Source organism: Hibiscus syriacus, unplaced genomic scaffold (assembly GCF_006381635.1).
Source record: "Hibiscus syriacus cultivar Baekdansim isolate YM2019G1 unplaced genomic scaffold, ASM638163v2 tig00001292_pilon, whole genome shotgun sequence".
Lineage (NCBI taxonomy): Eukaryota > Viridiplantae > Streptophyta > Magnoliopsida > Malvales > Malvaceae > Hibiscus > Hibiscus syriacus.
The window spans coordinates 23,483-48,699 of NW_024061859.1; the positions used below are offsets into that span (position 1 = coordinate 23,483).

The 25,217-nt window shown below is 36.0% G+C and overlaps 3 protein-coding genes and 1 pseudogene across 5 annotated transcripts; 2 read left to right on the forward strand and 2 right to left on the reverse strand.

The window, feature by feature from the left end:
* Positions 1 to 39: 39 nt before the first annotated feature.
* LOC120124387 lies at positions 40 to 3,139 on the reverse strand. 2 transcript variants are annotated; one of them, XM_039143089.1, is made up of 7 exons: positions 2,526 to 3,139; positions 2,103 to 2,157; positions 1,540 to 1,614; positions 1,289 to 1,380; positions 909 to 1,026; positions 560 to 643; positions 40 to 302 (listed from the first exon to the last, which is right to left on the reverse strand). In XM_039143089.1, the coding sequence occupies exons 1-7, from the start codon at positions 2,843 to 2,845 to the stop codon at positions 195 to 197; spliced, it is 852 nt and encodes a 283-aa protein (XP_038999020.1). In that variant the 5' UTR covers positions 2,846 to 3,139; the 3' UTR covers positions 40 to 194. The 2 variants fall into 2 exon arrangements, with proteins under 2 accessions (XP_038999020.1, XP_038999022.1); XM_039143091.1 differs by having other exon boundaries at positions 43 to 302; positions 909 to 990; positions 2,526 to 3,131.
* A 448-nt stretch (positions 3,140 to 3,587) lies between these two features.
* On the reverse strand, positions 3,588 to 4,881 carry LOC120124336 (annotated as a pseudogene).
* A 16,562-nt stretch (positions 4,882 to 21,443) lies between these two features.
* LOC120124345 (phospholipase A1-II 1-like) lies at positions 21,444 to 21,959 on the forward strand. Its single transcript, XM_039143053.1, has one exon. The coding sequence runs from the start codon at positions 21,444 to 21,446 to the stop codon at positions 21,957 to 21,959; it is 516 nt and encodes a 171-aa protein (XP_038998984.1).
* A 953-nt stretch (positions 21,960 to 22,912) lies between these two features.
* LOC120124321 (PHD finger protein ING2-like) lies at positions 22,913 to 25,061 on the forward strand. Of its 2 annotated transcripts, none has more exons than XM_039143028.1 (7): positions 22,913 to 23,007; positions 23,140 to 23,214; positions 23,300 to 23,502; positions 23,999 to 24,062; positions 24,165 to 24,421; positions 24,518 to 24,556; positions 24,850 to 25,061. In XM_039143028.1, the coding sequence occupies exons 1-7, from the start codon at positions 22,962 to 22,964 to the stop codon at positions 24,961 to 24,963; spliced, it is 798 nt and encodes a 265-aa protein (XP_038998959.1). In that variant the 5' UTR covers positions 22,913 to 22,961; the 3' UTR covers positions 24,964 to 25,061. The 2 variants fall into 2 exon arrangements, with proteins under 2 accessions (XP_038998959.1, XP_038998966.1); XM_039143035.1 differs by having other exon boundaries at positions 23,143 to 23,214; positions 24,850 to 25,059.
* The last annotated feature ends 156 nt before the right edge of the window (positions 25,062 to 25,217 follow it).

Here is a 25,217-nt window from a genome sequence, read left to right on the forward strand (position 1 = left end):
CTATATTGATCAATGTTAATTCGATTGTTCAATTTTTATAGTATCAATGTCAGAGGTTTATCCAGATACGAGTATATAATGTTATGACCTCTAAAGATCTTCCAAATATATTGAAGAACTTGAGAAAATCACACCCTTGTCATTGGACATCCACACTCAGATCCGACTAACAAGTGTAGATGGATTTCTACAGCTCAGGGGAGATATTGACGCCATTCTTGAGGTGTTCCATTTCTCTTCCTCAACATCCTCATTGCTGAACTTGTTAAGGGTATGGCAAGTATGTCGTAATCCTTTGGGGCCTGAACAGCCAAAGGGGACAATGATCTTAGTTTTCAAATATCAAAATCATCCTCATATTAAAAGTATTCGACATTCATACAACTACGTCACGCCGACTTTTTATTTTTTTTCTTGTAAGTATCCATTTACAAAACTTATGTTCAATAATCTCTAGACATGGGTGTGTAGATATAGTCCAACAATTAACCTCTAAATAAATGGGAAAAGTTTAAAAAAATTTAGGATACCCTCAACAAGGCTGAATAAAAAAAAGTACCTTGGGGACTTTAATCAGCTTCATATAAGCTTCCTCCAGAGTTTTCTGACCCTTCTTTGAATTGCATTTGGCACAAGCAGCGACCTGTAAACAGGCAGACAAGGGGCAAAAAAATTATAAAACTAGAATTCATGGTGGTTAAAACCATGAAATGTTAAACTCTTTCGATACTGTCCAAGTAACATCGATGAGAATTGAGAAGATATGTTTGGACGAAAATACATGAAAATCTTGCGAAAATTTGGACAAACCCATATCGACACATAATTGAGTGTGACAGAGTCCAAGTAACATTGATAAGAGTAGAAAAATATCGGTTAATGTGCTCTGTTTAATATCATTATCTTACCAGATTTTCCCACTTCCATTCCCCTCCTCTTGCAACAGGCAGAACATGATCTATGGTCAAGTTGTCAGGAGCTGAACAATACCTTTTCACAAAACCAAAACCTCTTTTGTAAGAGATCCTTTGAAGGCCAACAGATGATTGCCTTTGAACTGAATTTATAAGATCAGGCACAAGAACCAAATAGAATTGGTTTAGGTATTATACTAACAACAGTACTTTTGTTATTCCAATTCTTCATTTTTTGTTCGAAATATGAAATATCCACATCTGGCATTTATATTCGAGTCAAAGTAAAAGATTATGTAATAGGGAATGACAACCTGAAGTAGGAGATCAACTGAGTTTGATTCATAGTGAAAGTGAAGTTGTGAACAACTTACTGACAAGTGAAATTATCCCTAAACAGAATATTTTTGCGGCTAAGATTGGTTCTGATTCTTCTTCTCTTAACAACTTGCAATAGATGGCGAACCTGGTAGAAGAACATTCAGAACATAATTGTGTTAGACACATTCGTATACAACACTTACAATTAGGTCCGAGTCACGTAAAACATGAGTGAAAAAGGAAAATTGAACGACAGATGTGAGAGAGGATCGGAATAAACTACAAAGAGTCCTCGGTTTCTTACCCTTAATACGGCTGGTATATAGAAGGATCCACTTGGGGAGTTCACAGTCTGATCATAATATTCTAGAACATCAGCCTGGACAAAAGAAGGAACATGCATTCATCAAACATTTGTCATACCATGTAATGAAATGGTAAAACGAGGACTCTATAGCCTATACTTCACTAGCCTTCCTCGTGTTGGAAAATGATTTCTGAGAAAATTGTAAGCCGAATTCAACAATGACCAAACTGAACATTACGGTTTGATGTTCGGATTTTTCCTCAAGCTTAGAAAACAACTGTAAAAGTTTCATACTGTTAAGATAACGATGAGTGAAAAACGAGATCTCAAGAATAAGAACATACAAGGGAAAACCAAATTCGTGGAACCTAAAAGGGAAAACCACGAGCTCAATATAATATCGAAACTATAAGAGGCTTGCATAGATTACAAGGAGTCTTATTCGATATGAATTTTATCTCTTCACCAAGCAAAGCGCACGGCGAATTATTCAAGTCATGAACTGTAACTAGTACAAACATCTAAAATACAAAGGAGTGTGCACAATAAACTGATCCAACCTTTTCCATGAACTCCAAACATATAGCTCGCCTCCAGCAGACAACATTTACTGGCCTGGAATTGTATGTCACTAATTAGATCTTATACCATTGCAAACCACATAAGAGAGAATCAAACAAGGAATACTAGGCCCCCTAAAATGGTAAATTTGTTTATAATGCCTTTTATAAACTATAAATTATAAGCTAATTCATGGTGAAACTACATTTTGACCCCTTAAAATGATAAGATTCTGATTTAGTCCTAAAAAGTGTAATGTTAGAAGCTAATGCAGACATAAAATTACATTTTGAATTCCATAAAATATTTTGATTCAATTTCAACCACCAAAAAAAAATTCTGCCATCCCCCTATTGAAACAACGAAACAAAGCACCAAATTCAAACAAGAAAAGATGAGTAATTTTAGGGGGGATGATTAACCTGTAAGAGATATCCAAAACAAGACCTCTGAAACAAGCCAAATCATCAGCCTCGAACTCACTATCATAATCATCCTCGTCATAAATTGCTTCATCTTCCACATCCAAACGTGCCTTCGCATAAAATTTGCAGCCATTCTTCATGGAATGAGAAGGAAAATAGAGCCTCCCAGTAATCCCCTTACGAACTTGAACTGATCTTAGCTTAAAAGAACCACAAAAAACGTTGCTAATAAGCTTGTAATGAGAAGGGTCTTTGGGTTCCACACTCTCTCCATGAAAGTGCAGCTTCAGACGACCTTGTGGTGTGAATTGAGCCATTTAACTGAGAACAAAGGTTTCGCTTTAGCTCTTGAAAGAAATTTGCTTTAACTGCTTATGGTTTAATGCTGTTGGTTCTGGAGGTAGAAGAAAACAAGCAACGGTGTTTGTTTCTTGGAAGAAAGAAAAGAAGGGAGATGGAAAAGGAGTCTGATTTTCGTGGAAAAGGAACCGTTGCCACAAAAATATTTTTGGGATGGGCTCCCGCTTCACAGGGAATATCTTCTTCATCTTCAATTTAAATTACAAGTTTGCCCTCACTGTTTTCCTCCATTCTCACATCCATCATACGTCTAATAAAACTCCGTTTTCTTCAGTTTTTTCACATCATTAAGCAACACGTTTAGTGACCTAAGTAACCCAGATTTGACTCGTAACAAAAACGAACTAAACCTAAGAATTCCAACCCCAAAATATCCATGCTTCCAAGTCAGTTCATTAATCAAAAGAAAGCTCAGTTTCAACTTTATCACAAAGGATGTATCGGAACAGACTAAAAACTTTAGTCACCGTGCCCTGAGCTTAAATGCCATAAGGTATTTTAACCGATGATGAATGCATGTATAGCACTAATTAACCTCAGGACAAATACTAGTATTACAAAGATTCATATTATTCTTCACCAAAATATTAAGACAATCCAACAAACATACAAAGACAAGACATCACTGTACAATCTGTGGGTATTGGACGGTAGATAAGCAAGCTTAACGTAAGTCCAACGTTGTTTTTAATTCCACAACTACGTGGAGTGTAATTAGATGGAGGTACTTATTTATAAGATCCACTATTATGCATTCTAGAATAGAAGCTAAGCAGTTGGAGGATCTGGGACATAGGCAGAGTCAATGAACTTCCAGCGCCCATCTTCCTCCTGAACCATACCCTTGAACAACTCCGTCGTCCACCAGTTATCTGGTATTTCGTAATCGTCCACTAAACTACCACCATGTTTGTTTACGATTGCATTATCGAAATGAAGTTCCTCTTCCAATTTGAACTCGCCGTTCTCTTGAACTCTTGCAACTCCATGCCGGTAAATCTCCAGAATGTGAGGATTATTAGGGCTTTTCAAGTGGGGTGACTTGGTTGTGTCAATCTCTAGAAATTGTCCCACATGCTTGTAGATTAATGGCGCATACGGACCATAGGAACGGGGTCCGTGGCATTCACGATACGGACCATAAACTGCTTTGAAGCCTGCATCCCCAACGCGAGGGCTGGCAGCCGGAAAAGCAGTCACCATGAACGCCTTAAATAGGTTGCCCCGTCGGCTTGTTGATTCCGTTGTGAGCTATATCCATCGCGTTTAGGGTTTCAAGTGCTGCGCCCAGGCTATGGCCTGTCACAGTTATGCTCACCTCCTCGTGTTCATACTCATCCACCAGCGCACGCACCGCTTTAAGAGCCTGCAAAAGCCCATTGGGGATGACTACTTAAGTATAAAACAAGCTAATTAATTGAAAATTGATGGTCATATATATACATTAAGCTATATTTACCTGTTCCCTTGCACTAGTCTTAGCATAAGGATTACTTGCTATCGACTTCGTATAGATGCTGTAGAACCCAGCGTGCACCTGAACCAAGTCAGTTCCGAACAAATCTTTGGCCGATGTTTGAATAAGATTAACATCGGAAGCCCACTCTTCCGATGTCGTGGTTCCTCTCCATGAAACCAGAATATCCCTCCTTCCCAGAGCGGCTGTCCCTTCGTCCGTGGCCACCGCCACATAAGCAATATATGCCGCTGTGTCATCACCTGTGGCGGCATAGATGAAGTCGGTGAGTCTGTAATGGTATGGGTTTCCCTTTTCAAGACCAACCTTATCGAAATACGCCTCGGGTGGGTATAGGGTAAGGGCGTAACACTTTGAAACCTTGGTGGTGTTGAATACATCACCGGCAGCTCCGGCCTTTTGGAGGCAGTGAATAATATAGCGGCGGAGGTAAAGATCAAGAGGGTGCAATAGATCATCCCAGTTGTTCTCACCGCCAAGTTGTTTCCAACAAGATGCCACATTAACAACTGACATGTACAATGGATAGGATCATAGCATGCATGTTTAAAATATAACTTTTAACCAAATCTACACTCATATAAATTATCATTAATTGACAGAGTTGATAAAATTTAGAAGTTATCCTTAGAACAATTTCTCATAACATTTGTTATAATAATTTTTCTTTTTTTTTATAAAGCATAATTTAATTGTGATCGTAAATATATATGGGTCTATAAAGATTATAGATAGACCGATTCAATAGTAATAAAGACATAATATGATGGTTCAGGAACAATATAAGAATAAAAATTTGTAGTGATAAATTAATAGTGATTATGAGTAATGTTATCATAAATATTAAATTTTTGTGAAAAAAATTTGGACGATATTACTAGTAAAAATAATTATGGTATATTTTTATTTAATCATTAGTATAGTATTAATTGTAATGATTATTTTTTTTTACAATTAAATTATTAATATAAGTATATATTTGTGGCACAAATTTTATTATCACAAAAATTTTGATACTATTGAAATACATAAATTGACGCCTCTATATTCTTGGCGGAAAATGATATGAAATTGACGATATATATAGTGATCACTATTATTTAATATTTCTTGTGATAATAAAGTTATTTGTCGCTTAAAATTTTATTTGTTATGATAAATATTGACACTATTAATAATTAAAAGTGTAATTACTATAAACTAGTTTGCCAAAAAGTAAAATTTTGTTATTAGTCTCTATATTATGTGCAAATTACATATAATTTAAGAAATTTATTGTCAAATATTTTATTTTATTTTATTAAATATAATTTAAGGGAACTTGATATTATGTTAGATTAACTTAATATAAAAATAAGTGTTCAAAATGCACCGTTTTTCTCATTTACGTGCTTAAACTATTTTTCGGTCAATACAAGTGTCAAATATTACAAACGTTATCATTTTAAGTGTTTCGGCCATAACGACTGTTATAAAATTCCATCAAATGACACATGTCATTTTCTAGTAATTTTAAAGATTTTATTTTAAAAAATAAAAAAATAATAATTAACTGACCCTATTCCCATATGTAATGGGGTAAGGGGAGGTAGGATAGTAGGCTGCACTCAACGCCAGGTTGAGAGCAGCTTTCGTAGAAGACCTCCAATTATGAATTGTCCGTCTGGCCCAGTTGGTAGAGCCTTATTATATTAAAAATATTTTTAAAAAAATGTAAATTACTTGTTTAGTTCCTAAACTATCAGTTTTGATCCGTTTTAGTACTTAAACTTTTAATTTTTTCAAAACCATATGTAACGTTTATTTTTTGTTCATTTTAATACCTCGCCGTTAAAAACTTAACTAAACTGTATTTTTATGGGTAAATTACATTATTTATCACTCAATTATATTCTCACTCCTATTTTTGTACTAATTTAAAAATATCAATTTAACTACTCAAGTTTCAAATTGTTCGTATTTTAATCACTTTAATTTATTTTATTAATAATTTTTGTGGTGTGATGTTTTTTTATTATTTTATTAATATATAATTAAAAATAAAAAAGTAAATTTGAAAGTTAAAGTGATTAAATTAGGAGTAATTTGAAAGTTCAGTGATTAAGTTAAAAAAATTAGTAACCAAAATATGAGTGAGAAGATAGTTTAGTAATGAACGATGCAATTTACCCATACAAAGGGTCTATGTTTAAATCACCCGTTAAGTTTTAAACGGCCAGGTACTAAAACGAAATAAAAACTAAATATTATGCATAGTTTTGAAAAAAATGAAAGTTTAAGTACTAAATCATACTAAAATTGATAGTTTAAGTACTAAACACCTCGTTTACCCAAAAAAAATCCCCACCCCTTCTCCTCCCTTTCCCTCTCTCTAAAGTCGGTTCCTCGGTGATCGGTTCTGGAGCTTTGAACAGATCACCGTCTCCTCCCAGAGAATATTCAGATATCGTTAAGGTCGGCATCAGGTTTTTCTACATTAGGCACAAACAGATAAACACAGATTAAAAGACAAGTATCACTAACCAATAAATAAGATCTCTTAAACAATGATTCATTTCCAAGTTCTTAAAGATCAATACAGGCATCAGACAAGTTAAACTCCAATTTGAAGATTTCGGCTCAAACATCGGCGTCCAATCGTTTACGGAATTAATCCAAAGTTTATTTCAACAATAACTTACTGAAACTTAAACAGGCATGTACAAATACAATACCTAATTCTGGCCACATATAGGGTAAAGTCAAGTTCATATTGTTGCAACGATTATGAAGATTGTCACTAAATATTACTAATAGTGGTAATTTCTTTCTTTTTTTTCTCTATGCTAGTGGGCTAGAAAGTGAAATCCCACACCGAAAAGTAGAAGAAAATGGGAGAAATCTTTAAGAATACTGACATGGAAATCATTTTCCAAATATTCCCAACTTTTATTTGCTTTTCTCCTTCCTTTTCCAGCTTCCAGCTTATAGAGATTATTTTCAATTTCTTTTTTTCCATGTTAGACTTGTTTTGTTTGGTTACTGAGAAAGTGGTTCCAGAGAATAAACCAAATAAAGTCCCCTACTTGCTCCCTTTTCAGGATAACCCAGAAAAGCATGAAGCTTCAGAAATATCCCACGAGAGAGTGGAGGATTTTTTTTATTAAAAGTATTTTTTAATATAATATATTTTTATTTTTTTAAATACTAATAATCATTTGGCCTAGTGGGACGAGACACTAGATTTCTTAAGCAAGGTTAGAGGTTCGAATTTTGACGTTTGCGAATAGAGCAAACTTGATTGGGAGGATCGTCCTTACCTTAGTAGTACACCGATCTGGATTAGTCAATAAATAAATTGGATATTAGTGATTAATTCAAAAAAAATATTTAAAATTAACAGAATACGACACGTGTCACTTAATGAATTTTTTTAACTATCATTACGATCAGAGCACTTAAAATGATTTTGTAATATTAGGCACATGAATTGACCGAAAAATAGTTAGACACATAAATAGAAAAAATGATATAATTTGGACACTTATTTTTATATTAAGCCTTTTTAGATTTAAATCTTAATATTTATATGTTTATATTTTAAAACCAACCAAATTATTTTTTATATTTTTTCTTTTACGAATTTATTTCGAGAAATTATAAAATATTTAATTATATTATTATTATAATAATTAATATTATAATTAATATATTTTAATCAAATAAATAAAATTAATTCCAACAATAGTTCAACCTAAATACTTCTTTTGTTAAAAATAAATATTTCTTACTTGGTCAGATATTACACTCTACTCTTAAAAGTCTTAGGTTCAATCATTTTAGAAATCATGCATTGTATTAATTTTTTAATTAATAAAGATAATATTACTGTCTAAATTTTTATCATTGTTATTATTTTGTGTGTCTCAGAAACATAGTAATTGTCGCAACCGTCTTTCGGTTGGGCCCCGGAATTTGGGCTTCGACTTGAAAATTGTGGATTGGAGTCGCCACCGACCACTTTAAAACGAATTTAGGTGGGCCGGACACCCTCTTACCTGATCTGCGTCGTACCAGAAACGTATTGGGTTCGGGAGTCGGTTACGGTCAAGGAAGGATTAGCACCCTTGAACCACCCTTTCGGTACCGATTAATTTGTCGGTTGTCTTTAATTGCGAAAATTGGAATTTAAATTGAAATTTAGAAATTCGATTCAAATTACTTACCTTGGATTGATTGGGAATTTCTCTAAAAAAGGGGATCGGAAATGTTAGTCAAAGAATAATAAATGTTGAATAGATCAAAGAAAAAATGTAGAAAATAAAAAAAAGAAAAATAATCATTAAATCAAAAAAAAGGAAAAAAAATAGATAAAATAGAGAGGAAAAAAAATAAAAATAAGCCGATGAAATAAAATGAGATAAAATAAACAAAGACAAATGAATAATAATAATAATGCTAAAAATAAAAATCAAATAAAAATATAGAAATAATAAAAAGGATTAAATTGAAATAAAATCAAATTTGAGGTTCAATTTCAATGTAAATCGAAGAATGAATGATTTTCAGGGGCAAAATGAAATGTACAAAACATACGGGGGACCAAAATCATAGTTACTCCAAAAATGTGGGACACGCGTGCGAGATTACCAGCTGAGGAGGACTAAAGCTGAGATTAACCCTGAAATTTTGAAAAACACTGTGATGAGGGTTCAAAACGGCGTCGTTTTGATTCCTGGATTTAAGCCCCACAGAACCCCAAATCCCTCATTCCTCTTCATTCTCTACATTTCCCTTCTCTCTCTAAAAACGAGAGAATGAAATTTCCCTCGCCTCTCTCTAGCCCGGCCAAGATCCGGTGGCCCCTCCACCGCGTCGGCCACCGTGCCGGCCACCGCCTGCGGTGGCCGAAATATCTGAGCCCCCACAAAATGCTCTCCTCCGCACCGTGAACCCAAAACCAACCTCTAAATCCCTAAAACACACCCCAGTAAGCGTAGATCTAAGATAAAAACCCTCGGTTCCCACCTTTTTCCGATGAGACTCTTCGACTTCTGGCGACCGGCTCTTCTCGGTTCCAACGCTTCGATCGGGGCTACCTTCGGTATTTTTTGGTATTTGTTTTTTTTTGGGTTTTGTTTCTGTATTTGCCTTATGGTTCGTGGTTTTTGGTGTTGTGATATTTGGCTGTGTTGTACCGGTGATGGTTTTGGTTCACTGTGTTGTCTGTTGGTCTGGTTGTGTTTGATGTTCGACGTGGGTCTCGATGATTTTGTTCAGTGATGTCCTCGTGGGTTTTGTGGATCCTGTTGGGTACTGTGGATGCCCGGTGATGGTGGTTTGGCTCTGTTTTGGCCAATGATCTCTATATTTGGTTTCGTTTCATCGTCCCCCTTTGGCAGTGGCTTGGTGGGAGTATTTATACCCCACCGGTGGCCTGTTGGTTCCGATTGTCACGGTGCTCATCGTGGTTGATTGGCCGGGGATTTCGGGATGGGTCAGTCCCGATCTCCTCGGCCGAAAATCCCGGTGACCGGTGTGATGGCGTTGAGGCTTCTGGTACCTTCCCGGATTTGATCTCGACCGTTGGATTGGGTCAGATCCAACGGTCTGGATCTGGCTGCGCATTTAAGGGTTAGACAAACCCTTGTTATTTTGCAATCCTGACCACTGATCCTATCTTGATCTGACGGTTATGATTCATGCGGCGCTGGACTTGATGATAGAACCCTGAACCTTTACTGGGTTGGTTCAGGCCCTAATCCTGGACTGATTGGACCTTAATGATAGACCTAAAAAAAAAAAAAAAACGAGTAAATAATAATAAACAAGAAATAAAAAATAAAATACTACATATAAAAATGTTTTAAAACTATATATATTTCAAAAATACTTTCAAAACCATTTACTATATAATTTTAAAAAATGTTTTAAAACTATATGTTATAGTTTTCAAAAACGTTTTAAAACTATATTATATGTTTCAAAAAAAATTTCAACTATATATTATATAAATTTCAAAATGATTTTAAAACTATTTATTATATAAGTTTTCGAAATGGTTTTAAAAACTATATAATATATATGGTTTCAAAAATATCTTCAAAAACTATATAATATATATGTTTTCAAAAAAATGTTTTCAAAACTATAATATATATGTTTTCAAAAATGATTTTAAAAATTATATATTATATATATTTTCTAAAATGTGTTTTTTTTTTAAACTATATATTATATAGTTTTAAAAACTATTAAAAACTATATATTATATACGTAGTTTCAAAATATGTATATATATAAGTATGTAGGTACATATAAAGGAAAAAAAATATGTCGACGAAAATTAGTGTCTACAGCTGCCCCTCTTTGTCCTTTTTTCGTGGAACGAAAAAATAGGACAAAGATAAAAAGACACAAATTTTCGTTATGTGGAGTTGAAAAATAACTCCCTGTCGAATTGGGTTGCGGATGGTTCCTCCGTCACGAAGTCGAGTCCATCTCAAAATGATATAGAATTGAAGCCGCAGTTCGGGATTTGAATCGGGATGTGGCTTTTCGTTGTAGTCTGCCTCGGTCTTTTCCTCGGTTTATAGATCTGGGTTAGAAAATTCGACTTGAAAGTAGTTTCTTGACTCCACCCTGTGGCTGATAGGCCCTCGAGCTGAATAAAATCGAACTCCGAAGGTCTTCGTTGACAAATAGCTTTTCTCGTTTTAAGCTATACTGCCGGAAAAACGATTTATTATCACTAAGGCACGGTTAACCCAGATCTTCTTTTCGACTTGAAAACCTTGATTGCAGCCGTACAGTAGTGTGATTGAGGTATCATCGAGCTAAATAGAGTTGAACTCGACAATTTTATTGACAAATAGCCCTTCTTGCCTTGAGCTATGTTGTAACTGATATGACCTCGAAGTTGAGTGTAATCGAACCCAGGGGTCTTTGGCAGATAGCCCTTATCGACTTAAGCTATGCTGCAAATGATATGCCTTGGAGCTGAGCGTAGTCGAACTCAAAGGTCTTTGGTTGGCAGATAACCCTTCTTGACTTAAGTTATGCTGCAAATGATGTGCCCTCAGAGCTGAGTGTAGTCGAACTCGGGGGTCTTTGGCAGATAGCCCTTATCGACTTAAGCTATGCTGCAAATGATATGCCTTGGAGCTGAGCGTAGTCGAACTCAAAGGTATTTGGTTGGCAGATAACCCTTCTTGACTTAAGTTATGCTGCAAATGATGTGCCCTCAGAGTTGAGTGTAGTCGAACTCGAAGGTCTTTAGTTGGCAGATAACCCTTCTCGACTTAAGTTATGCTGCAAATGATGTGCCCTCAGAGCTGAGTGTAGTCGAACTCGAAGGTCTTTAGTTGGCAGATAACCCTTCTCGACTTAAGTTATGCTGCAAATGATGTGCCCTCGAAGCTGAGTGTAATCGAACTCGGGGGTCTTTGGCAGATAGCCCTTCTCGACTTAAGCTATGCTGCAAATGATGTGCCTTGGAGCTGAGCGTAGTCGAACTCGAAGGTCTTTTGGTCACAGATAACCCTTCTAGCCTTGAGTTATGCTGTAAATGATGTGCCCTCGAAGCTGAGTGTAATCGAACTCGGGGGTCTTTGGCAGATAGCCCTTCTCGACTTAAGCTATTCTGCAAATGATGTGCCTTGGAGCTGAGCGTAGTCGAACTCGAAGGTCTTGGTGGCAGATAGCCCTTCTGGCCTTGAGCTAAGCTGCAAATAGTTTGTTTAAAAATGACTTCCCTTTACGGGTCGAAAACGGTCATGATTCTTCCGGTGGTTCCCCTAAGCTGGTCTGGGAAAACCTACTGATAAATTCTGATAGCCGGATATCTTCCGTCGTGGAATTGAAATCTGGCTTGAAAGTGTTAACTGAAAACATGTTGCTCCTGGTGAGTTTGAACCGAACTAGATTTGATATGAATTGGTTCTCGAACCCATCTGAGATCTGTAGTTATGTAAAGTCGCTTGAGGTGTAGCTTCTTGCTGCTGAGTTACACCATCGTTCTTTAAAGGTGCTTGCAAGTCGAGTATATCTTGAAATAGAATTGAAACCTGACTCAAAGGGCTGTAAAAAATGTATGCTAAAATGATGAATGTGATGCACCTAAGTATGTCTAAGATGCATGCAACATGAATGAATTATGATTTATTTCTTGGATGGAGTCTCGTGCTTGGTCTGCCAATCTGGTCCTTGGAATCGATCGTGCCCCATTTGCTTCTCGAGCTTGGGCTTTACAGACATTTCATATCTGAGATTGTTCTGTTTGAAAACGTTTTTCTCCTTTTTCTTGTTTCAGGAGGGAGAAATGATAAAAATGTTGTAAAGTATTATTCGCAATTGAATCAAATTGTAAATGTGAGTTCAAAAAAAAAAAAAAAAATATCAAAGGAATCAAGAGCTCTTTTAATGCTTTCAGAGTTACAAATCTTTGACAAATGTTCAAAGGGACGAGTCGGCTTTAGGTTGACCTCATTTCTAAGGTTTTTGGTAAAAACGTCATTTTTTAAAATATCGCAACATGCTTTGGCACTTTAATTGGGTGCGGACAAAATGACGCAACTAGCATGATCAATTACTAGACCTTTTATCTCAGTCCTCTGAAATCTTTCATTTGTTCAAGCTTTGTAGGCTCTTCCAGCAAAGGCAGTGCAAAAAATATCGGTCTAAAAATGAAATTCTTGAGTGCTCGTGTGTAGTTGACTATAACAGGTGTTCCTTAACTCCCTTAGTCCATTTTACCGAAAATTTCTTAGATAAATTTGATTTAATTTGTCATTATCTGGCTAGCCGAATCCATAAAGCCGGGGTATTTAACCAATTGCCTTAGAGGGACAACTTAACATTATAATCACTCTTTTCAAGTCAACTGAAGGGTTTATCTCATCACAGAGTTTTCAACCTGACAAGAGCAGTGGAGCAAACACCGAATTGCCAAGTGTCCGAGCAATGTCATGGTTTGAACGTAATCTACTCATAAGGCCAGGGCTTTCAAGTTTCCTCTATAACCAATTGCCTTAGCGGAATAGCTCAGTTTTTACGGATTTAATTTCTTAAGATTGTTAAGAAGAACCTGTTATAGCCTAGGTATTTGTTGAAAGTCAACAATTTCATCTTTAGTGTTTAATTTTCAAGCAGCTGACCTAAACTAGATTCACATACTCGACTCTTTCATTTGTAAAGATCATCATCGTCATTGAACATCTTAAAAAACATAGTAATTGTCATATGCAAATGATGCCCCATGTTGTCCGTACCTTATGAAAGGGAAATTGGTTAATTCTAAGAACTGGATAAGGTCAAAGTCCTTGTTACTTCGTCAAAGATTCGTAACTTTGAACCGTTTACAGAGTTTCTTAATTCAGATGATATTCACAGAATTGTGAGTTTGCAAATGTGATTCATTGCTTACAACCTTTAAAGTAACATAAATTTGATTAAAATGTCTTTACAAAAACTTGAGAAAAAAAAAAAAATGGAAGAAAAACAAAGTCAAACAGAATGCCTCAAATGATGAAATGATATTCCTCACTTGGATGCCCCCAAGTTGTTGAAGTCGATCCAGTTCTGGTTACGCATCTTTTGTACAACCCTCTTGAATGCGTAACAGTTCTCAATTGTGTGCCCTGGGACTCCGCCGTGATATTCACAATACGCATTCTCATCATACCACTTGGGGTATGGGGGCTTCATGGGTTCTACTGGATATGGTGACACCACATGGGTGTCAAGAAGTTGCTGGTAAAGCTCTTTGTAGGTCATGGGAATTGGGTCGAAATGTTCCCTTTCCCTCCTGGAATCTTGTTTAGAAGTACCTAACGGTACAGCTGCAGTTGATTTTGGGCTGGAGATTGTAACACCTTTGCTGGAGTGTTTGATGTTGTTAACCTCTCCATCCCTCTCCCTCATAGGAGGCTTCTTACTGGCTTCCCCATCCTTAATCTTGCCTTGCTTTATGGCCGACTCAATCATTTCTCCGGCCATAACCAAGTCTGAAAAGCTTCCTGATGTGATCGCCACCAAATGCCCGAAGTATGGAGCCTTCAGAGTCTGCACGAAAATTTTCCGGGTTTCCTTTTCATCTAACGGTGGATGAACTTGCACAGCCAAGTCCCTCCATTTTTGTGCGTACTGCCTGAAACTCTCGTTATGCTTCTTTTCCATGTTTTGTAGCATAACTCGATCTGGCCTTATGTCATTGTTATGCTTGTATTGTTCCAGAAATGACTTGGCCAGGTCCTTCCAGGTCTTGATATTTGATCGGCTTAGCTGGTTGTACCACCGAATGGCTGAGCCCGACAGACTATCCTGAAAGCAGTGGATCAGAAGTTGGTCGTTTCCTCCATATCCTGTCATCTTTCGGCAGAACATGGTGATGTGAGTGGATGGGCAACTATTCCCGTCAAACTTCTCGAACTCCGGGGACTTAAATTTCGGGGGAAGAACCAAGTCCGGGACTAGACTAAGTTCCGCTGCATCGATTTCATGGTAGTCACGGTCTCCTTTGACTATATTCATTTGGTCCTCCAATTGTTTGATTTTTTCCTCCATCTTCCTCGCTTTTACCTCTTCGTCCAAATCCGGTACATGGTAATAACCCGGATTGTTCTTAGGGTTGAATACAGAGGACGAGGGCTTTGCTTTTGCAGCAGATGAGTCCCCTCGAAGTTCTGGTAGGATTTCAGGTGAGATAACCACTTGCGGGGTAGGTTGTATAGTTACCCCTTCCGGTGAACCTGCCCCGGGCGCACTGGTCTGTTGTAGGCCAACTAACTTGGCAACGATCTGATCAACCAAGGACTCTTGGTTCTTTGTGATTGTTTCCAGAGTATTTCGACTGTTCTGGTTTATTTTGTCTTCTAGCTCCTTTTGTAGTTTTAACATATTCTCCTCGATTTGTGTAATTCTGGCTTCCATCCTCTTCTTCTTCAAACGAGTGTTATGTGGATGGGGTGTGTCCAATACTTGAGGCGGTGTATCCAGTATTTACTCCTTTTGATGAGACATGTATATATTAGTTAATGTGAATGCAAAGAAAATAACAAAATGCACAGAAAATAAGAAATGCAAAATGTCTAAATATGTGATGCATGAAATGTCCGAGGCATTGATCCAAAAAATGTGCATGTTATTCTGAATAACCCTTATTGGTGACAAAAGTGTTATGTCTGAAGAGACAAAAAACTCTTTTTGATGGTACGAATCATGTACAGCTTCTGACAAGTTGATTCGTCTTTTTCACTAGTTGAATATCCTGTCGAACCATTCCGGCTCCTTTGGCTAAAATGTGCAAATAATGAGATGCTTGCCCCAAAAAAGATCTCGAAGGACTGCATCTCTGACTTTCACTTTCTACCGAGCTTGTTTCTAACGAAAGTGTCATTGGAGCCCTCCATCGGGAGAAACTATCCGAAGCTTGCTTCTTGAATTCGTCAGTAATGGCATCCAGCTCAGCTAGTGTTTCACCATCTTGTTCTTGTAGTTTTCGAAAGGAGCGACCGGGTCAGTGACCTTTTCCTCGTCTTGCCCCTGCACCCTTTGCCTCCGAGTATTCTTTGACCACGGCTGGGCTTCTGAGCTTTTTATCTCTTTGTATTATAATCCCTTTGTCCATTAATGCAGATTATTCATGTTTAACAAACACATTTTTTGTGGATCAATACCTCGTTTTAATGATGCGAATGATAAAAAAAATGCCAAAGAATAAAAATGAAAGGAGGAAGAGAAAAAAAAGTTAGTGAGATAATGATGATAATAATAAAAATGATGAAAAAGTCTTACCCCACATGATAATCTACCCGAACATGCTTAACATTCCTACACAGACATGATTTCTATCCCGCATGCTAATTTCAAACAAATCCTAGCCGCATGTTTGTCTAGTTCGCATGCTTTGAACAGAAAATAAAGCAGGAAATAAAACAGCCTAGGGTTTGGAATGAGGTTTTGGGGTGGGCTCTAGTTCCCTGTACTCTCCCGGTTTAGGTTCTAAAAACGGTACTCGAGTTCTCCTTGCCGGTGCCCCCTTGGGCTTGCCAGACCCTTAGTCCTAAGCTCATTACAAGCTTGTGTGGACTAAGTTAAACTCGAGAGGACACATTCCCTTATGCCCATACGGAGAATAAATTCACACGAAGGCATAAGGTATATGAATCCCGAAGGCTACTTGCTAGGCCCGCACGGTGAATAAATTCACACGAAGGCGTCGCTTTCACCCCCACTTAAAAGGGTTCGGAGCTCGAGTATAGAGCCAGAGATGGAAACTTTTCAAAAATCTGAAATCATTGAAAAAAATGTTAGTACAACTATTTATTTCAAAAATAATCAAAGGTAAATAATCGGAACTGAATAAATAAATTAAAATTTAAATTTACAATTTTCGCATAAAAAGACAACCGAAAATTAATTCTGGCCTGACTCACTTACCTGTCCCCAGTGGAGTCGCCAAGCTGTCGCAACCGTCTTTCGGTTGGGCCCCGGAATTTGGGCTTCGACTTGAAAATTGTGGATTGGAGTCGCCACCGACCACTTTAAAACGAATTTAGGTGGGCCGGACACCCTCTTACCTGATCTGCGTCGTACCAGAAACGTATTGGGTTCGGGAGTCGGTTACGGTCAAGGAAGGATTAGCACCCTTGAACCACCCTTTCGGTACCGATTAATTTGTCGGTTGTCTTTAATTGCGAAAATTGGAATTTAAATTGAAATTTAGAAATTCGATTCAAATTACTTACCTTGGATTGATTGGGAATTTCTCTAAAAAAGGGGATCGGAAATGTTAGTCAAAGAATAATAAATGTTGAATAGATCAAAGAAAAAATGTAGAAAATAAAAAAAAGAAAAATAATCATTAAATCAAAAAAAAGGAAAAAAAAATAGATAAAATAGAGAGGAAAAAAAATAAAAATAAGCCGATGAAATAAAATGAGATAAAATAAACAAAGACAAATGAATAATAATAATAATGCTAAAAATAAAAATCAAATAAAAATATAGAAATAATAAAAAGGATTAAATTGAAATAAAATCAAATTTGAGGTTCAATTTCAATGTAAATCGAAGAATGAATGATTTTCAGGGGCAAAATGAAATGTACAAAACATACGGGGGACCAAAATCATAGTTACTCCAAAAATGTGGGACACGCGTGCGAGATTACCAGCTGAGGAGGACTAAAGCTGAGATTAACCCTGAAATTTTGAAAAACACTGTGATGAGGGTTCAAAACGGCGTCGTTTTGATTCCTGGATTTAAGCCCCACAGAACCCCAAATCCCTCATTCCTCTTCATTCTCTACATTTCCCTTCTCTCTCTAAAAACGAGAGAATGAAATTTCCCTCGCCTCTCTCTAGCCCGGCCAAGATCCGGTGGCCCCTCCACCGCGTCGGCCACCGTGCCGGCCACCGCCTGCGGTGGCCGAAATATCTGAGCCCCCACAAAATGCTCTCCTCCGCACCGTGAACCCAAAACCAACCTCTAAATCCCTAAAACACACCCCAGTAAGCGTAGATCTAAGATAAAAACCCTCGGTTCCCACCTTTTTCCGATGAGACTCTTCGACTTCTGGCGACCGGCTCTTCTCGGTTCCAACGCTTCGATCGGGGCTACCTTCGGTATTTTTTGGTATTTGTTTTTTTTTGGGTTTTGTTTCTGTATTTGCCTTATGGTTCGTGGTTTTTGGTGTTGTGATATTTGGCTGTGTTGTACCGGTGATGGTTTTGGTTCACTGTGTTGTCTGTTGGTCTGGTTGTGTTTGATGTTCGACGTGGGTCTCGATGATTTTGTTCAGTGATGTCCTCGTGGGTTTTGTGGATCCTGTTGGGTACTGTGGATGCCCGGTGATGGTGGTTTGGCTCTGTTTTGGCCAATGATCTCTATATTTGGTTTCGTTTCATCGTCCCCCTTTGGCAGTGGCTTGGTGGGAGTATTTATACCCCACCGGTGGCCTGTTGGTTCCGATTGTCACGGTGCTCATCGTGGTTGATTGGCCGGGGATTTCGGGATGGGTCAGTCCCGATCTCCTCGGCCGAAAATCCCGGTGACCGGTGTGATGGCGTTGAGGCTTCTGGTACCTTCCCGGATTTGATCTCGACCGTTGGATTGGGTCAGATCCAACGGTCTGGATCTGGCTGCGCATTTAAGGGTTAGACAAACCCTTGTTATTTTGCAATCCTGACCACTGATCCTATCTTGATCTGACGGTTATGATTCATGCGGCGCTGGACTTGATGATAGAACCCTGAACCTTTACTGGGTTGGTTCAGGCCCTAATCCTGGACTGATTGGACCTTAATGATAGACCTAAAAAAAAAAAAAAAACGAGTAAATAATAATAAACAAGAAATAAAAAATAAAATACTACATATAAAAATGTTTTAAAACTATATATATTTCAAAAATACTTTCAAAACCATTTACTATATAATTTTAAAAAATGTTTTAAAACTATATGTTATAGTTTTCAAAAACGTTTTAAAACTATATTATATGTTTCAAAAAAAATTTCAACTATATATTATATAAATTTCAAAATGATTTTAAAACTATTTATTATATAAGTTTTCGAAATGGTTTTTAAAAACTATATAATATATATGGTTTCAAAAATATCTTCAAAAACTATATAATATATATGTTTTCAAAAAAATGTTTTCAAAACTATAATATATATGTTTTCAAAAATGATTTTAAAAATTATATATTATATATATTTTCTAAAATGTGTTTTTTTTTTAAACTATATATTATATAGTTTTAAAAACTATTAAAAACTATATATTATATACGTAGTTTCAAAATATGTATATATATATAAGTATGTAGGTACATATAAAGGAAAAAAAATATGTCGACGAAAATTAGTGTCTACAGTAATTATGACAAAATTCTTTAAAATAATCACTAATATAATAGTGACGACTTAAAGAATTTATTACTATAATCTTTAATGATTAAATTTGATATTTTAGTGATCATTTTTAGTGTCATTGAAAACACATTTTCTTCTAGTGAAAGATTCGAGACAATTTTTTAAGTGAAGAATTATAAGAAATTGTTATAAATGATAGTTGATGATAATTAATGACGATTTATTTTATTTGATTTAGACGGACTTATAGAAGTTTTTCAAAAATTATGATGGTTGTGAAAAATAGAGGATTTAAGGATTAATCGACATGGAGAGAGGGAGAGAAGGTTATCCGAGGGACTCCCTGTAACATCTTTCATACCGGATTAGTGATTAAATTGTGAGATTTAAAAATTCAGTGACTAAATTGGATAAATTAAAAGTTCAAAGAATTGATTGAAATGTTTTGTGTAGGAACAATTAGCAAAGAAAGAGGAACTAAAGGGGTAAATAAGTCTTTTAATAAGAGACATAATTAAATACTAGTTGAGGATATTTTATACCACATAGAAGTTAGTGGGGAAGACCAAAGTTTCCAGATTTATCTTCTTTTTCATTCTTCTTCTCTACTGTGAAGCCAAGTTAAAGGTGAATTTTCTTGTTGATCAAATTCTTGACGAATTTAAGGTTGCTTATTGATCATTAGATGATAACTAAGCTTAAGGAAAGCTTAGATTATCTTAAAATCAAAAGATGATGAAGTTAGGAATGATTAAAGAAAAGAGGTGAATAACTGAAATCTTGACAAAAATGTATTAATTAGATTTTAAGACTAAATTTGACTTGTCATTAATGGAATTAAAGGATATGAAGGGTCAAAGTTAGATTTAGAACATGTTGGAATTTGAGGGAGATTCTTGAAATCTATGTGGAAGATTTGATTTCTAAGTTTTAAAGGTATTGAATGGATAATAATTAGTTTAAGTAAGTGTATGTAAGTTAGGAATATAAAAAGAGGGGAAACATAAAGTGTTGAGAAGATTATGAAGAGATTTTCGTGCTAAAATGACATTTATGGGCAATGTGCATCGATGCACATTCAAGGTGTACCGATGCATCAAGCATAAATCCCAGAAATTGTTCAAGGTGTATCGATGCACATGAAGTGCATCGATGCATTCTTTTAAAATAAAAACATCGAATGCCATCAGTGTATCGATGCACAAGTAGTGCATCGATGCACCCCCTTATATACAAACATCGAATAGGATTTATGTATCGATGCATAGATAGTGCATCAATGCACCCGTCAATGGATGCATCGATACATGGTGTAGTGCATCGATGCATACCTTCATTAAAAGATGAAAATGACTTTTCTTTTAGCCCAAGAAATGATAGTTTAAAATATATTAATTAGTACACCGATAAGTATCAATGAATTACTATGTAGATACAGAGCCTAAACAAGTTCCAGAACAATTGCCTAGTAAGATCGATCGAGGAAAAAACAATGAAATATAGGTGAGTGCATATGCATAACATGATTATAGCGATATATTCAGTTCTAGACTTGTGAGAAGTCTAAATTTAATACATTGATGCATGATTCATTTCATATTGTGAAGCATGATACGAATTCATGAATGTTAATGTACTATGCTTACAGGTAAGGAACATGGTGATATAAACATCATGGTTAAGTATTTGATTTCATCTCATTCCATTTTATTATGGAATTTTCATTACATTTCTTTGTTGTTATTATTATTATATTGTCTCACTAAGTCGATGACTTAGCGTGTGAGTGTTTCACACGTAGGATCCGAGAAAGTAGACGAGACATATTAAGCAGCTGGACAACACTACTCTTGCAACTATCAGATCAGAGGTAACTTAATCAGTAGGTCCTTTTGTTATGTAAATGAATGTTGGCATGTAATCAAAGGGTCAAGTTGTGTATGCTCTGAGTATTTTGATAAACTTGTATTAACATATATATATATATATATTATTGTATTTTAATAATATAAGTTCAAATGTTTTATCGTTTTTTAGAGTATTGTTTTGCATATTCAATGTGACATCCTAGACTCGTATCCGGATCGGGTATGAGTTTAAGGTGTTACACTCCCCCTTCGACACAAAGTGACCCCCTTTTAATACTTTAGCTACCAGCGAACGACTCGAGATCATCATTCGATCTAGCCTGGGCGCAGCACTTGCAACCCTAAACGCGATGGATATAGCTCACAACGGAATCAACAAGCCGACGGGCAACCCATTTAAGGCGTTCATGGTGACTGCTTTCCCGTGTGCCAGCCCTCGCGTTGGGAATGCAGGCTTCAAAGCAGTTTGCGATACACTCGGGCATTTCCATCTCCTACGCATCGTGAATGCCACGGACCCCGTTCCTATGGTTCCGTTTGCGCCATTGATCTACATGCATGTGGGACAATTGCTAGAGATTGACACAACCAAGTCACCCCACTTGAAAGGCCCTAATAATCCTCACAATCTGGAGATTTACCAGCATGGAGTTGCAGGTGTTCAAGAGAACGGTGAGTTCAAATTGGAAGAGGAACTTCATTTCGATAATGCGATCGTAAACAAACATAGTGATAATTTAGTGGACGAATACAAAATACCAGATAACTGGTGGACGACGGAGTTGTTCAAGGGTATGGTTCAGGAGGAAGATGGGCGCTGGAAGTTCATTGACTCTGCCTATGTCCCAGATCCTCCAACTGCTTAGCTTCTATTCTAGAATGCATAATAGTGGATCTTATAAATAAGTACCTCCATCTAATTACACTTCAAGTAGTTGTGGAATTAAAAATAACGTTGGACTTACGTTAAGCTTGCTTATCTGCCGTCCAATACCCACAGATTGTACTGCGATGTCTCGTCTTTGTATGTTTGTTTGATTGTCTTAATATTTTAATGAAGAATAATATGAATCTTTGTAATACTAGTATTTGTCCTGAGGTTAATTAGTGCTATACATGCATTCATCATTGCACGTGCACTAAAATTGAGTTTTCTGCTAATTCGATTTCGAAAATGTTTAAAGCGTTGACGTACTATTTTTATCCAATCAAAGAAAATTTTGATGTAAAATAAAACGTTAAACATTAAACATTTAAAAAGTAATAGTTAAAATAATTATTTAATTAAATATTGAGAATGAATTTATCATTCATAAAAGGTAGAATAATAAAATTAACTTCCAATAGTTATTAAAATTATCATTTTGACTTTTTTTTTAAAGTATTTATGCTTTTATGTTTTATTTATTTTCAAAATAATCAATATTAGATGAAAATCGTTAACGCATATTGATAACGTGTTATTTTTATATGTACTTAATTATTAACATAACACATAGTATATCATTCTTTAGGTGACATGATATATTTCATGTTATCAATTAAAAAAATATAGAAATACCACATCAACAATATATATCAACTAATAACTTTTATCTAACATTAACTATTTTGATTAAAAATTAAAATATTAAAAATCTAATTCTAAAACAACTATTTAAACAAATATTAATACTAATTTTATCATTACGCCTTTGTAGAATTAGTAACCGTTCTATAGAATATTTACTGAACATTCCCCCGCTTTCACAACGGTGAAAAACCTAATTATTTACCCTTTACTTCTTTAATCCCCATTCCGAAACCTACAAATCAAATTTGCGGAATATCTCAAAGCAAAGCCCTAAACCCCCAAATCTTTGATAAAAATGGCAATAGCGAGAACCGGCGTCTACGTTGACGATTATCTGGAGTGTAAGTTCGAATCCTCGCGACTGCTCAAATTTCTCACATCAGAATTTAACTTTTTATGAATTTTTATAATAAATTTCGAGCTTCAATTTCATATTTAATTTAAGTTTCAAAATTTCCCGTTTTAATTTCCAGCAGACGCCAGCACACTACCTGCTGAGCTTCAGAGACTCCTCAATACAATCCGAGAACTTGATGAAAGGTCCCAATGTAAGCCTATAAAAAATTTTGGTTTTCAATAATTAGGTTTCTAAATTTGGGGGATCTTAATTAAAATGTTAAATTTTTCCCGAAGCTACGATTAATCAGACGAGACAACAGACTAAGTATTGTTTAGGTTTGGTGGCGAAAAGAGGGAATGGCAATAGTTATATGAATATTAGTCACGATGATGAGGACACAATTGAGAAAATCAATAAAGATATAGAGGCGAGTCACGAAAATGCCTTGAGTCTGTGCACCGAGAAGGTTTTGTTGGCACGCCAAGCTTACGATTTGGTGAGTATGTGCCATCGCCTAAGCATTGCTTTGTAAATAATTAGTTTTCTGTTATTGAAGATTGAGGTTTCTTGTGGTATCATTTTGTGGAACGCTATGAAATTGTTATCTTCTGCACCTTTTCAAGTTTAAACCAGCATTTCTGTGTTAAAGTCATCAGTGATAACAAAAAATAGTTTTTTGTATCGCTTAGCTGTAAGTGCTTTTACTTCGTCACTGTCATGTTTGAGTGAAGAGGATTTGATTAACAGCATAGTTTTGTAAGCAAATTGATTGGCTTGTGACTAACTAACTAGATATCATGTATTTTATTCCTTCCTCTTTCTAAGAGATGTCAATCTGCACCTTGTTCTGGCACATTTAAGGATGCAATGTAGTCCCAAAACCATCCTGGGTTGTTTTTATACACAGTAACACAGCTACTCGAGCTGCTACCATTTTGTGAATCATATTGATTAGAAAGCTCACCAAATTTTATACCTGAAACTTGTTTCAGATAGATAGCCATGTAAAACGCCTGGATGAGGATTTGACCTACTTTGCTGAAGATCTAAAGCTAGGTACAGTAATAGTAATCAAAACCGAGCATCATTGATGGACAACATGCTGCTTCAGGTTGTTAACATTTGTCACCATACTTTTTCTTCCTGCAATTTTACCAGAAGGAAAAATTTCACCAGATGAGCATGCAATTCTTCCTCCATTGCCTATTGTTCCTAAGGTTGAGAAACGCAAGCCCATTTATTTTACACCCCCGTCGAAGAGGCTGGATTACAGGGATAGAGATTGGGACCGAGAGCGTGATAGGGGTTTCAAGCTAATGCCTCCTCCTGGAAGCCATAAGAAAGATTTTGCTACCCCTCTTGAGGTTGATCAACCCATTGATCCAAATGAACCTACTTATTGTGTCTGCCATCAGGTTAGGCTTTCATTACTGATTTACTTATTCTTTTTTATTGCTTCTTGATTTAGTGCATTTGTTCAAAATTGAAGAATTGTTTTATACCTTATTTAGGTGTCATTTGGAGATATGATTGCCTGTGACAATGAAAATGTGAGTTATTTTTCTCTTATGTCTTCCTCTATTTATTTATTTAGTAGTGTTTCTTTACTGCCCTGTGTTATATTTAACTCTTCATCATTTAGGTTTTCAATATTTATTGCATCGAGTTTAGTGTTCAATATTTTCATGTATTTGGAAGGGTTTCTTGTCCTCATACCGTGTTTGTGTTTGAATATGATTCAAACATGGGTGTCGAACACGGATACGAAAAATGAAGTTTTAGAGTCGCATGTTTTTGCCACAATGATAATTTGGTGGTTACCGTCTCATTTCTACTTATTTAGTGCCAAGGAGGTGAATGGTTCCATTATGCATGCGTGGGCCTGACACCGGAGACAAGATTCAAGGGAAAATGGTACTGTCCGGCCTGTAGACTGCTTCCACAATGCCAACAATGATGCATATATATATATGCATTTTGTATTATTTGAGATGTTTAGGTAAACTGTCCATTATGAAGTTTTTGGCACTCTTTTCAGAATTGAGGCAGTAATTGCAACTTTAATTCACCAATGAAGAGTTTGTTACAGAGGTATGACCTAGATTCGACACACACGCTAGATCCGGATGTCTGAGCTCAAACAAAATTAAAAAAATATTGGATGAAATAAATAAATCAAACACCAAGTACAAATAAGTTTTCCCCCTTGGG